Genomic DNA, 13,771 nt, shown 5'->3' with positions numbered 1-13,771 from the left:
AAATTTCGAAGATACATTAACATTGGCCAAAAATCTGGAAAAAAGAGGAAGGTTAAATCAAAAGAAAAAAATTACTTTCTTGCATTAACTTCGGAAAAAGAACGAAAATTTAAAGAGATTGAAAGAGTTGGAAAAAAAGTTAAAGCAGAAAATATGACGAAGAGAAAAAAAATACTTAAAAAGATTTTAAAAAAAGCTTAAAAAATATAGGGAAAAGAGTAAACAAAAAAGTGATCTAATTATAATAATAATAAAAACATCATCGGTATACACAATGATAAACGCTCATAATTTAGAACGGACTATAAAACTGTGAGAAAAAAAATGAAAAACATTTTTTTTTGATTGTGTATTCAAACATATTTTACTTTCCATTCCATGACTGAAAAAAAGTAACATTTTCCACGTTAACTGTGGTTATATCTTGTAATTCCAAGAAAAATCTTGTTTTTACACATTTGTGAGGCCTATGGACTCCTAACGAGCATCAAACATTCTCAAAATTAAGTGTTCATTCACTGGAAAATTTAGTGTTTATTCACTGGTAAGAACTGTTCCTTCACTTGGTTATCTTACCACTCATTATTTAAACTACCAAAAGCTTACAACAATATTATGTAAGTTATCTAAATTTTTTTTACATAATTTGCATTTAATAACAAATACGTCGACACTGTCATTTAGCTAAAATTACAAATTTTGAAATTTTTATGATTTTCTTTTAAAGGCAAGCTAAGCTTAAGTGTTCCTTCACTGGTAAGTTTACCCTATAAGATGTTGAGAAATTTGCGATGTTGTGAGAGATGCTTAAAAATGTTGACTACGTATTTTTATTAATATTTATAAAATATATATTCAAGAAATTGATAAATATTTTATTCCACATTAATTCATACGTATGTATATTATTGCAATTGTATCAGTTATTGAGAGAAAAAAACTAAAAAATAAAAAATAATCACAATAAAGAAGCACAATCTGTTGTATAATCATATTCTATCAGAAGCATGCTTTTATAAAACTTGACATTCGTTGAATAAAATGTTTTATTTGAATTTCTTTACTAAATTGCAAATCGATTTTTAGAGAACTAAAAAAAAAATCATCCTATTTTATAGTTTAAAAAAAATAAAAATAAAAAGATTAGCAAATGATTATTAGCGAAAAAAAAATATGAATAAAATTTTACGCGACGAGCGCGAAGTCAAGTTCCTCACAGATATATCACATTTTAATATTAATCGCCCCATTTAATTATTTCTTTATGGTCGCCAAATTAATTTTTTTTAAATAATTAATCTTTAATTTTTCTCAGCTTCTAATAGATAAAAACAGTTGAAACTTTAGATTTTTCAATTGAAAAATATGTAAATTAATATGGTATAAAAAAATTCATACCTTATAATTCAAAATTTTTTCATCCTCAATTTAATTAAATAATAAAAAATAATAAATTTTAAAATTAAAATTATTTTTTTCATGAAATTATCTTTGGATAAATGATTTTTATGACTGGGTGAAATTTTCTTTGAATTGCTTGATTAGTTTTAAAAATATGACTAAAAACGTAAAAAGGGAAATTAACATTAAGGGGTACGAACTTTGGATCGCTCTCCTGGCCAAACTATGGGGACCATATTTTCCAGATTGCGGCTACCCCCTATATTTTGAAGGTTAAGAATCCAAATATGTAAGAAAAAATATATGTTTATTCAGAGAAAGTACGTTTTTGTGTCTGATTTCGTAACTTAATTAATAGTTAGCACTAATTAATTAGAATATTTGAGGTCACCTCCAAGAACCTTTAAGATTGACACGTAGTTCGTGAAAATCCGATCATTAGAACAAAAGTTATTCAGGGGGATATCTTTTTTTTTTTTTTTGCTGACTGTACCTCTTAACGTGTGTACCATGAGTTTCGGGACACCCTGTACACGAAATAAACAAAAAGTTTATACATAGTTTTCCACAAAAGTTAAACTTACCTTGGCATACTGCAACAGCAACAGCCAATGTGACGAATAAAAAGAAAGCTTTCATCTTGTAAACTTTAATAAGAGATTCTGAAGCTGTTGATTTTTAAATTTTTATGAGGATTTCTAGTAAAAGGACTATAAAAAAGCTAAAGGACTATAAAAATATATTTTTTCTGTAAGGACGAGATCGATTTAGATTCTAAAAATTATTGACTCTACTGTTAATTTTATGTTTCATTAATTTTTCATTATCACTTTAATTTTATACTTTTTAGCGATCGTTATATTTCTTAGGCCGTTTCAAATATTTATTTTTTCTTCATTTTAGGGATATTTGTTGCGTTTTAAGGATATTTTGTAGTGTTAGCTCAACTAATTTTTATTTATCTCATTCAATCTCATGAGAAATGTCTTCGCTTACAATAAAATCTATCATTAGCTACCATTTTTATAAGCATATCAAATTAATTCGATTGTATAAAATTATGAAACGCTATGAAATGTATCATTTTTTATTAATTTCCTTTTTTTTTAAAAAGAGCCTAATTTTTTTTTTTATTTTATCAAAAACTCATATTTTTTTAAAAAAGTGGAAATCTGTAAAACAAATTTTAGGTTCAAAGCTCAAAAATTTTAAATTTATAATGTAAATTATCAGCAAAAATATCATCTGAGAGATTTACCATTTGTGTTTCTTGAAATCTATATGAAAACCACTTTTCTCTAACCCGAACTCTATGTAACTATGGGTCTAGTTATCAGGTGAATTTAGAAGAGAACTTTGCTAAAAGTAAAGTGTATTTCTTCAGTTGATTCAATGATACATATCAGAAAAATAGCCATTTTTTATTTACAAAGCAATTTAAGATTAGGATTTTTTGTAGAAGCAAATACATCAAAAAAATGGTCAGATTAAAGTGAAAAAAGAATTCAATCTCGTGAGACTTTTCAATCTAAAAATTCATTTCCCGACTACCTTCGACAACTTTTTTTAAAATTTTTTTATTTTTATATATTTTCTATTATTTTTAACTAATTTTGGTTGAATAATAGGCAAAATTGTAAAAGAATAAATGAATTTTTTTTTATTATTATTTAAAAAAGAGAAAAAATTGGTGCAAATTTGACCAAAAATAATCCAAACGGGGGACACTCTAAAAGAAACGTTTATGAATGAAATCTAATTTTTTAAAAATATTTACATTATTTTGACATTTATCTTTGAAATGACTCAAAATATATGATCTAGCAGCATTTTTTCATATTAAAGAGCATTAAATCTTTGTTTCACTATAAATTTTCGTCAAAAACATAGGTCATATTTTCCTAAAATGGCTATAAAAATTTTAATATTTGAAAACTTCTTATTATTTTGGGTCATTTCAACACCAATAGTGCTCAAAACAAGTGCAAAAAACTTCAAGGCAATACTAATAAAACTTTTTGAGTTATTGCGTCCCCCGCTTTAAAATTTTAGTAAAAACAACTTTTGAGAAAACTGCATTGAAAAGTAATGATATCAATTTGTTCATTTATCTATTTGTACAAATGAATTAAAAAACCCCAGCTTTGAACATTGCACCCTCATTTTTCACAGATAGAACAGTTTTTCTTTTTTCCATTCCTTTCAAGCTTTTCCGTTTGCCTTTTCCAATGAGAGATGAATGTCTCTTGGCAACAATCAATCGTATTTCATCCACTTTTGAAAATCCTTTAATAGTATAAGTGCCTTTGGGTATTCCTAAAGTATCTAGTACAGTAAGAATCCCTTTTGCACCATCATTAAACTGTAAAATAGATATGTAAGTACCCAATCTAAGTGTGAAGAGCTTAACAATTGTTTCTTTCGGAATTACATTCCATAAGACTCCGTTAAAACTCTCATTAGCTTTTTGGGTTTTCCCATGCAAACTTTTTGCAAGAGTTTCTTATCACATAAGTCCCAGTAAGTGGATCTAATTTTGTTTAAGCTTGCAGTGGGTAAGCATTTTGTACGGTGGAAATATTGTTTTCCCTCATGTTTGGCCTTCTGATACTTCTACCAAGAATTGGCACCAGTTGGGCATTGTGCATGCATAGGTTTTTCATCGGTAGAGCAACAGTGGCAAAACGCTGCAATAACTGCAGCTTGCATGCCAGGTAAATTGCCAACATTGCTACGAATAGCAATACCATAGTAATTTTGGAGCATATCAATAAATTTTTCGGTCAATCTACCTTTACTACCTAATCCTTTGATAGTTTTTTTCAACCTTCTCAAGCAGGAACCAACTCTTTTCTATACATGTCCTATGCATTCTAATCTCGAAGCACTATTAGGGCCATAGACATCTTTAACATTATTAAAAGCTTTGGAATCCCCATCTCCATAGTACGAAGTATATTTTAAACTACTTTCAGATTGAGAACGTTCAAAAATCCGTCGAACACCTACAGTTTCCATACTTCCCGCTGAAACTTTGTGGTTTTGGCAAACATGTTAGACAAGAGAGCTACTTGATGTGCTAGATTCTTTTGCATGCTTGTTGCAAATCCTACATAATTGACTAAGCACTTCTATGTCCAAAACTTTTCCCGTGTCCACAGAAAGAACAGCTGCACATCCATTTAGAGATGAACAACCTCGTTTCTGCCATGTTCCATCAACTGTTACACCACATTCGTTTTTATGAGTGGAAATTAACTTTGAAGCTTGTAACATGGAAGATTGTGCTGCTTTATATGCACCCACTGACAGTTTTATCTCTTGCACCCTGTATGAAGTTTTGGTCATGCATTGAACATCAAGTTAGCTGAATAGCTTCTGTGCTGCTGAAAATCCTTTGCCAATAATTCTCATTCCAAATACGACAAGAAGATTGAGAGTGTTACCCTTGTCAATTTCTGAAGTGGAAGTGAATCCCTTCACAAAAGAACAGTCCTTGCATTTCAGAGAGAAGTTTGATTGGAGGTCATACCTGGAGTCTTCGTTCAACAACAGTCCTTGCTTCAAACAAGATGGGCAAGAAAGTAGCATGAATATTGACATCAATACTTGAATATCAAAAATTCTATTTCCAGAAAGGGTTTCAAAATCATCTTTTAAGGAAATATCGGTCAACCCTTTTCCAATTTTAGATGAACTGGTATTTTGTGTGGGATCAGTAGCATTCCTTTAGTGTCACCTATAACAGGAGCAGTGAACTGATTTACAGTAAACTTTCGCTTTTTCTGACGAAACTTTCGTCCGTGTCCCATTTTAATAAGAAAATTTATTAATAAATAACAATAAAACAAAAATTTAATTAAAAACAAAACAACTTATGTAACAAATATAACAAATATTGAGTAATAAAAGCGAATAGAAAAGCGTGCGTCAATTTGAAAAAGATGTAAACAAACATAAATTTAACAGCGTTGCCAGGGTCAGATATATGAATTTTTCATGAAATATTATTTGAGGCTTTAAAGTAGCATTTTAAAAAAGAACGGGAGCAGCGAATTCTGAGTAAATAGTTAGAAAAATAGGAAGAAGATGATAAACTTTTAGTTTCGGTTTCGAAACGCTGCTTGCAGACGAAAGCTGTTTGATTAGCTCTCGCTAAAACAGCTGTAATTTCGTTTCTAGTGATCAGAAAATAAAAAACTAAATATTTTCTTGAAGCTAATGAAATGATAAAAAATGTAAAACGTGAAACTCAATTTGTCAATTTTCGATGAAAATCGCGATTTTTGGATAGTCGGATAACTAACTAACTAACTCAGTGGCGCGACAGCCCATTAAGAGGGCCAAGGCCGACTGTGCCCATCTCAGTTTTCTTGACCTTGGGCTCTGGGGTGCAGGAGCATATGTTCCGGTCAGGTGGTCAGCCGAACGCGGAAACCCCAGTGTTAGTTCCCAAGCATGCTTGGTACTCATTTTATCGACCCACTGAAGGGATGAAAGGCTGAGTCGGCCTTGCCCGGCCCAAGGATCGAACCAAGGACCTGTGGCACGACAGCGTGAAGCGCTACCGCTCAGCCACCGGGCGTCCGGGTACCTTAGTCGGATAGCTTATACCGGGGATAGTCGGATACTTTAATTATATTTTTCAAACCTAAAACGAAAATCGTTTGGTGCGTTACTTTTGAAAGATTTTGGCAGATTTTTCGAAGTTGAAAAAAATCATTCATTCAACATTTCTTGTTTCAGATCTGCTAAAATAATTTTCTTCTTCTTCTTTTTAGTATTCTGAATAAACATTTTGTTTCAAAAGAAAAATTTCAATTTTTGCTGTTTCAAGTAATCTTTTGAATAAATACGTCATTCAATATTCCAAGTTAATTTAATCCATGGAGGAAGAAATTATCCAAAATCATTGTTTTAAAACTCCTTTATCGTAACTTCATGATTATCTAAATGATTGCGTAAATTAAGTTTTTTTTTTTTGGTTCAAATATTGTTTTTTTGTCAGGTAGCAATGAAACTCATTACAACAAGTGCCTTATAGAGCTGGGTGCAATGTACCTTGACACAAATTGGCCTGTTTTAATGCTTCCATGAAGATTTTTGTTTTGTGGTTCCATATTTAAGAAAACTTTGTTCTTGACTACTTATGACTTTTTAAGAATAAGATTTTTTAATTTTAGTAGCATTGTAAAATTGACGTAACTTCAGTCCTCAATCTAATTTGACGTAACTTCAATCCTATAAAATAATTTTCCTAAATAAATATTAATGCTGATTCATGGTAACGTGTAAATTTGATATTCTTACATTTGATTGCACTTTACTAAAACTCAGCTTAAAAGAAAATATGGTTTAACATCCCATGCAAAAATCGCACCAAATACGCATGATTAAATTAGAAATTATCTTTTAACGCTGAGATGATAATAATAGCTTCTAAGATATTAAGTATTTATTAACACTAAGACAATAAGCCCCTGTTAACACTACGACAACAAGTATGTATAAACACTAAAATATTTCTTTCCAGATTATGAATCATTTTTACGTTAGTGTTCATTAGAAAACATTATCTTTTTATCATCATGTATAATTTTAAAAATATCCCTTCCATAAATTCAAAATGAAATAAAAATTGTATTAAAAATGAGTTCCAAATCGAGTAGGCATTCTCATTACAGGGCATGGCAAAAAAAAAATACTCGGACAAAGTTCTTGCATAATGGAATAGAAATTGACTAATTTCTTTTTAATTTGTGTATTCATTTTCTCGTCTAACACTTTAATTGTGAAACTCTTTATAATATATCTCTAAGTATTGTTTTTACTTTTTTACCATGTCAAGCAGAACAGAGCTTTTGAGGCTCAAGGGATAGAGCACTCGCCTCATGACGTATCCCGGGTTCGAATCCAAGCGATGGCTGGTCGACACTGATTCCGCACATACCTCGCACCGACCACGTAACTGACGTAAAACACCCTCAGTGATAGATGGATCATGGGTTAAAGTTCCCTTGCCGTCAGGTGAGCTGTGTTAAGTTTTCGTGGTTATCCTCTCCCTGTAACGCAAATGTGGTTAGTTCCATCTAAAAGTTCTCCACGAAGACGAATTTCTCCCAATACTTGATCCAGGAATTTCCTTGTCTTCTGGATTAGGTTCAAAGTTACAAGACTACGGAGTTGAACATCGGTAGTCCTAAACTCAAACTTGGTTCGACTGTTCAACGACGGTTTTAAAAATTATAAAATGTCAAGCAAAAGACACCTGCTATTTTAGAGTTGCTCACGCAAGGAAATCTGTCGTTTGCTCTGTACACAAAATTTGGAGTTTGGAAAACAATCGTTACAGTGGGAATGAGATAGATTAAAAGTAAAAGACTTGCTGCCCATTGCCGAAGATTTCAATAAGTATTTACACCTCTGCATCGCTAGAAATGACGACCACTTTGGAAGCACTTAAATTTATTTATCAGTAAAAGCCTAATATTATTATTATTTGTTATTTTGATAATTTATTTATTTTCATCAAAGTTATATTAAAAGCTGTTTGCCCAAGTTTTTTTTCTTGATGCATCCTGCATTAAGAACTAAATTATGTAAGAATGAAATTAAATACATATAAGTTGAAAAGTTTTATTGCAAAACATTCAGACAATGCAAACTTTAGCATTCTTCAGGTTTAACACAATGTTGAACAGATTCTCTTCTAACTGTTACTCTTGGGCATCCACATCCTATGACGCATTGCAAGGTGCAGGGACGACCTTCATCTTTGTAGTTGGAACAAGTATCAGGACAGGCTGAGTAACAGGTGCCAAACTCTTCACCTTTGCTTTCATCACATTTCTGTTTTCCAGCTGGAACAACAAGTTTTTTTATGCAGCTTAGAAAATTAATATCATTTCATTAAAAAAAAGACATTTTCATTTAGAACGCTTAATGAAACTCTATTTCTGAATGACTTATAGAATACCCAATCACAATCTATATGGTAAAAGTAATTTTCTTAAAATTAGGCGACTCACCTTGCGTGCTGTTCTATAACGATTAATTATTTCAATTTTTAATAAAATAAAATAATTCAGTGACTACCGTGAATAAAATCACTTGATTATAAAATCAGTCACTTTTTGAAACCAAAACTGAAAGAATGTTATCACCAAAACCTGCTGAAACCATTTTTTGATGTGATAAAATTATACTTGAAAGTTAGTAAATAAAATTTTTTGTAAGCAACTTATTTTAAAAATAAATAGAATGATCGGAGTTTATTATTTTCTCAAGTTTTAAAAGATGTATACCTTATAAATAATATATTTTATACTTTTCTTTAAGTACAAAAGTTACTAATGTGGATTGCTTCGTCATTGTAAATACGTTTGGATCAAATAACGATAAAGTGTACCGGTGTTAAGTGTGCCAATACTTTTTACCGTAAAATGCATTTTTACCGAAACATGATACAAAACAAAAAAATCTAATATACCGTAACTTTTACAGTAATAATTTTCATAAAATCACTGAATCACTCTAATTAAATAAATATTACTGTAAAATTTACGATTTATAATATTTGGTAAATTTGAATATTACAGTTGATGCATCCAGAGTGTCGGTACTTGAAACAGTAATTTGATCAGAAATGTCTTACAGTATTTGGAAAATTGAAAGATAGGAGTTAGAGAAATTATGAACGGGGAATAAAAGAAAGGGGAAGTAAAGGAATTCTGATGAAAACTGTAGATGAATAGGTAAAAGTTATAGAATGCCTATTATTATTAATTGTCAATGATCATCACTTACTCAATCACTCAACAAAGCAATCTTATCTTCAATATATGCCAAAGTGTATGTTCTTTTAAAATGTATTTAATAAAAAAAATTAAGAGAATTATAGGAATGTTTCAAAACTACTATAAATTCTTAAATCATAATGAATCTGTAACTCCATATTGTGCTAACCAAACAGATAAGCCCTATATTCGAAATTTCTTCTGTTAATTAAAAATTATAGCCTTATGTTTAATTAAAATATCAAATGCAAACTTAGTAAAAATAAAACCTAAATGTAGCAATCAATAAGCATATTTGTAAAATTTAAAATGTGTAGACTATAAAAATCCTCTATTAAAATACGATGAAAATATCGCTAGTCTGGGTTTCAGTACTTTTTAGCGTAAAATCTATTTTTATCGTAAAGTTTTACGGAATAAAAACCTGATGTAGCGTAAGTTTTACTTTAATATTTATTGTGAAATTACTGTATCCTTGTAATTAAATGAATATTACTGTAAAAAATAAGGAATAAAATTTTACTGGATTTAATTACAAAATATAAAATTTTTAATTTAATAAAATTTTAATATAAATGAAAAAAAATTAATAACAAAATAAAACATTTTACAGGAAAAGGAATTTTACAGATGCTGCACTCAGTGTGCCAGTACTTTTTACCGTAAATTGAAAAAGAATTTTTTACAGTGTAGATATTTTTGTTAAATACATATATTCTAAAATATTTGACAAAACTGAATCGTCTATGGCTTATTTTGGAACAATGGCTTCAGCTAAACCAATGAGAAAATTTCATTTCTTAAATTTGTCCGAATTTGAAAATCTTATTAAAAATCAGGAATCGACATCGTAAAAAGTTTGCAATTGTACTCATTCAGCCACATGTTGAATTTCGTATTCTTAGAGTCTAGCGTTTACCCACAATCCGGTATACAGACACACAAACATACTCTTTTATTTTATTTTATTATATGTATAGGAGAGGTATGCCGTATATATTTTCAGAATCCCCCCAAAAAAGTTTAAAAAAATGTCCAGATTAAGAACGTAATTTAAAAATTTAGATTTAAAGAGTGAAAAACAAAACTCTTGCCGAAATCTGTGAAATCTCTATTGAGGAAAGTGAAATTTAAACATCCAATCTAGTTTAATTGCCAATTGAAACTACGTTGTTTCAAATAATTGACATTAAACTCCTTTTAATTTATTTAAGTCTTTAAACACATTTTTTTTGAATTTTTGAAAATTTATCCAAATTTGAAACTAACATGATACTCGACGTAAAAAGAAATCGACAAGCAATCTTTGTGAAGAACTAGAACTTCCTTTTCGGAATATCCAGCTATCTTTGATTACTGGTTTATCTTTTGTTTAAAAATGAAAACTCATTAAGTGTCCCACCGATTCGCAATCACAACTCTCGAGTACGCCCTCTAGAGGTTAGTTTATTTTCAGGCTTTTAATTATTAAGTTTTCATTTAGTTCTATCAGAATCATTGCAGAGTAAGACGCCATTTTTTTGGCAGCAAATAAGAACAAAATTTCTCTAAGGAAAAGGCAGAAGAACTTGAAAAAACAACCTAAATCATTGGTAAATCTTTCTGAAACTGAACAAGCCAAGCATTTGAAGAACAATTTTTAAATACTTTTTAACTTCTATTATCAAGCTTGCAACTGATAATTTCCAATTTCATGATCGTATACTGTTAAAGATGTGTGTATTACGGTAAAATACATTTCTTTCTTTGCCTTCAATTCATTACAAATTAAAGTGAAGTCAACATTGCTTACTTTACGCCAATGAATAAATATGATTTCAGAACGTGCAGAACTGTAATAGTTATAGAATAATATATATTTCTTAATCTATGTAATTCGGAGAACAACAATAAAAAATCATCCAAATTACTTCAAATAATATCATTTATGTTGATTATTAATAAGTTTTTATCCTTTTCTAAATAAGTATTTTTTTTTTTAGTTTTGAATAAATTATTTCAACTAGAATTCAGCTATTCTGTTTGTAAGTTACATATTGAAATTCATATCGCGATCTCACAATTATAAAATTTTGCTGTGTGGTACGTCGTTTAAAAGTAATGAGGGGATAATCTATGCATTTATTATTTAATAATAAAATTTTCAAACGAAGACCATTATTTGGAACTCTCCGGATTTATAAAGCAAGTAAGTGTTATGATTTTTTTTTAAAAATTTACTTGTAAGTAATTTTTTTTTTAATTTGATGATAGTTCTCTACAGAATGGTTTTTACATCTGATTTTTTAACGCTAAAAAAAAAGAAAAAGAAACAGTATGAAAGTTTTTTATTTCACTATGAGGAATTTTTAGAATCGTTTTTTTTTTATCGTAAGCATCCTTTATTTTGCGTTTTTTAGTTTATAATTTTTTAATAAAAATTGTTTCAATTCTTTTTTTTTTTTTTTTTTTTTTTTTTTTTTTTTTTTTTTTNCGTGTTTATGCATACTTTTTGCATATTTTAATGGTTGAAACAATATAATTGGAAAAGTATGGAATGTAAAGTTTAAATAGGTCTTTCTTGTTATATCATTAAATTTAGTAAAATGATTTCACAGGCATTAGGTTTTAACTCTAACTGAGAAGATACAAATTTTTTTCCTGTTTATTTACAAATATTTTTCCAATGTGTTTTGGCTGTTGCTTCTTTAAAAAAAAAAAGAAAAAGAGATACCATTTTGTTTTCGCTTGCATAAGAAAGAATATCAAACATTTTTCTTTTTTAAATTTAATAAGCCACAATAAAGAAGGAACGTTACAATGCTACATTGAAGACATCTCCAGAGCAACTGAATGACTGCTCGTATAGAAATCGCAAGTATTCGTCTCAAACAACAACGTCCCCTATAGTTCGTTGCGATCACGAATTCTCTTATTGTTACCTTTGTTTTTTCCCTCTCTTCCTCTCACGCTTTTCAACTTGTTATATTTGTCATATTCGGATACAAAATACGAAATCGAAATACGAAAATACGAAATCGAAATGCAGGCTTGCGTCATCAGCAGTTCAAATTAGCAAAACGCCAACGCAAATCACATACCAATAGCGAAAGCTAACCGAATTCTGAAGGTTTGAATGTATAACGGAAAAATTCTGCACGTTTGGTATTTCATAAGGAAAATGAGGTAGTTCAAAGGTATAGAGTTTAAACTACGATCAAAACTATTGCACCATGGTCTTTTTTGTGCTTTATTTAAAAAAGTATAAATTCTCGTTGAAATAGGGGGGGGGTATATTTGTATCCGAATTAGAAGGCAAGATAGAACTTACAATTTTAAATTAAGCTGAAACTTGAAATTCTTCAAAGCTTTAAAAAAGAAACGTGTCTCAAAAACAAAAGCAGAAAAACACAATATACTTATTTTATACATCTTACTTTGTTTTAAGTAAGTTGAATATTTCGTTTTTAATTTTTTTTAAATGTAAAACTAATAGTAAATAAATTAACGTAATAAATTATCAATATTCAAACACAATATTTTTTTCTTATAAATGCCATAAGAACACACAAAACTCAAGAGAAAGTTTCAAAAATTTATTTTGAACTTTAAATAGTTATATAGCCAATCTTTAATAAATTTCTACATGAATTTTTTTTATAAATAGTTCAGCTTACCTTGGCATACTGCAACAGCAACAGCCAATGTGACGAAAAAAACGAAAGTTTTCATCTTGTTAAATTTAAAAAGATATTCTGAAGTTTATTTTTTATTCTGAAAAGTTTTGCATGAAATTCTACAGTAAGTTATGCTTTTATTGGGTATAAAAACTAATAAAAACAGCTGGAAAAACACACGTAACCTTGATTTTAAAAAAATTATTGACTCAGCTTTCTGTTTTATATTTCATCAATTCCTTATAATGTATTCATTGTTGTTACAGCTTTTTATAGGATCGTGAGATTTGTGATTAGATTCGTGATTTAGATTCGTGATTTAGATTTCGTGGCTATCATATTGTTGAGTTCATACCACTTATTTCTATTTATTTCTTATATTTACTTACAAATACCTTTACTTACGATCAATCATTTTGTTCTATTTTATAGTTATTTCTGATTCGTTGGGTAGAATAAAAAGTATAACATTCTACATTAAAGCATAATTTTTTTTTTAATATCAAAAGAGTTTATAAAAAATGAATCAAATGTCACTTAATTTTTCTATAAGAAATTTAATCACTCTATTTGCTCAAGAAACATTTACGCATTAATAAATTCTATTTTTATTTATTTTTGACCTTTGATTATCTATGATTGAAATTTTCATTTTTAGATATCTATTAAAATAATGTTTATCGAAGACACTGAAAAAAATATATTTGAAGGTGCCTTAATACTAAAAAACAATGTACCCAACATTTCTCTTAACAGCACAGTTTAATATTAAATTTATGTAACAAATTGCAATCCATTCTGATAATTGTCATATAATAATGCTTAATAAAATTTTAAAGCCATGTTGCAAAAATTAATTTTATATGTATATACTTTTATTGGTTAAATGAATACAATTATATACTCGTAAAAAATAAT

The 13,771-nt window shown here is 29.0% G+C and overlaps 1 protein-coding gene across 1 annotated transcript; it reads right to left on the bottom strand.

Moving 5' to 3' along the window:
* Window positions 1–8,023: 8,023 nt before the first annotated feature.
* Window positions 8,024–12,993, bottom strand: LOC139425319 (chymotrypsin inhibitor-like). The gene is made up of 2 exons (XM_071179305.1): window positions 12,854–12,993; window positions 8,024–8,261 (listed from the first exon to the last, which is right to left on the bottom strand). The coding sequence occupies exons 1-2, from the start codon at window positions 12,906–12,908 to the stop codon at window positions 8,068–8,070; spliced, it is 249 nt and encodes an 82-aa protein (XP_071035406.1). The 5' UTR covers window positions 12,909–12,993; the 3' UTR covers window positions 8,024–8,067.
* Window positions 12,994–13,771: the final 778 nt, after the last annotated feature.

The sequence above is a fragment of the Parasteatoda tepidariorum genome, chromosome 3, assembly GCF_043381705.1.
Source record: "Parasteatoda tepidariorum isolate YZ-2023 chromosome 3, CAS_Ptep_4.0, whole genome shotgun sequence".
NCBI lineage: Eukaryota > Metazoa > Arthropoda > Arachnida > Araneae > Theridiidae > Parasteatoda > Parasteatoda tepidariorum.
Note: the sequence above shows the minus strand (reverse complement) of the source record. Positions and strands in the feature narration are given on the sequence as shown.

What these genes read in the sequence shown, in the direction of transcription:
- LOC139425319 (XM_071179305.1), bottom strand. Translation starts at nt 12,908, where the DNA reads ATGAAAACTTTCGTTTTTTTCGTCACATTGGCTGTTGCTGTTGCAGTA. An exon ending in TGCTGTTGCAGTATGCCAAG is followed by an intron (nt 8,262 to 12,853) that starts GTAAGCTGAACT and finishes TTGTTGTTCCAG; the next exon opens with CTGGAAAACAGAAATGTGAT.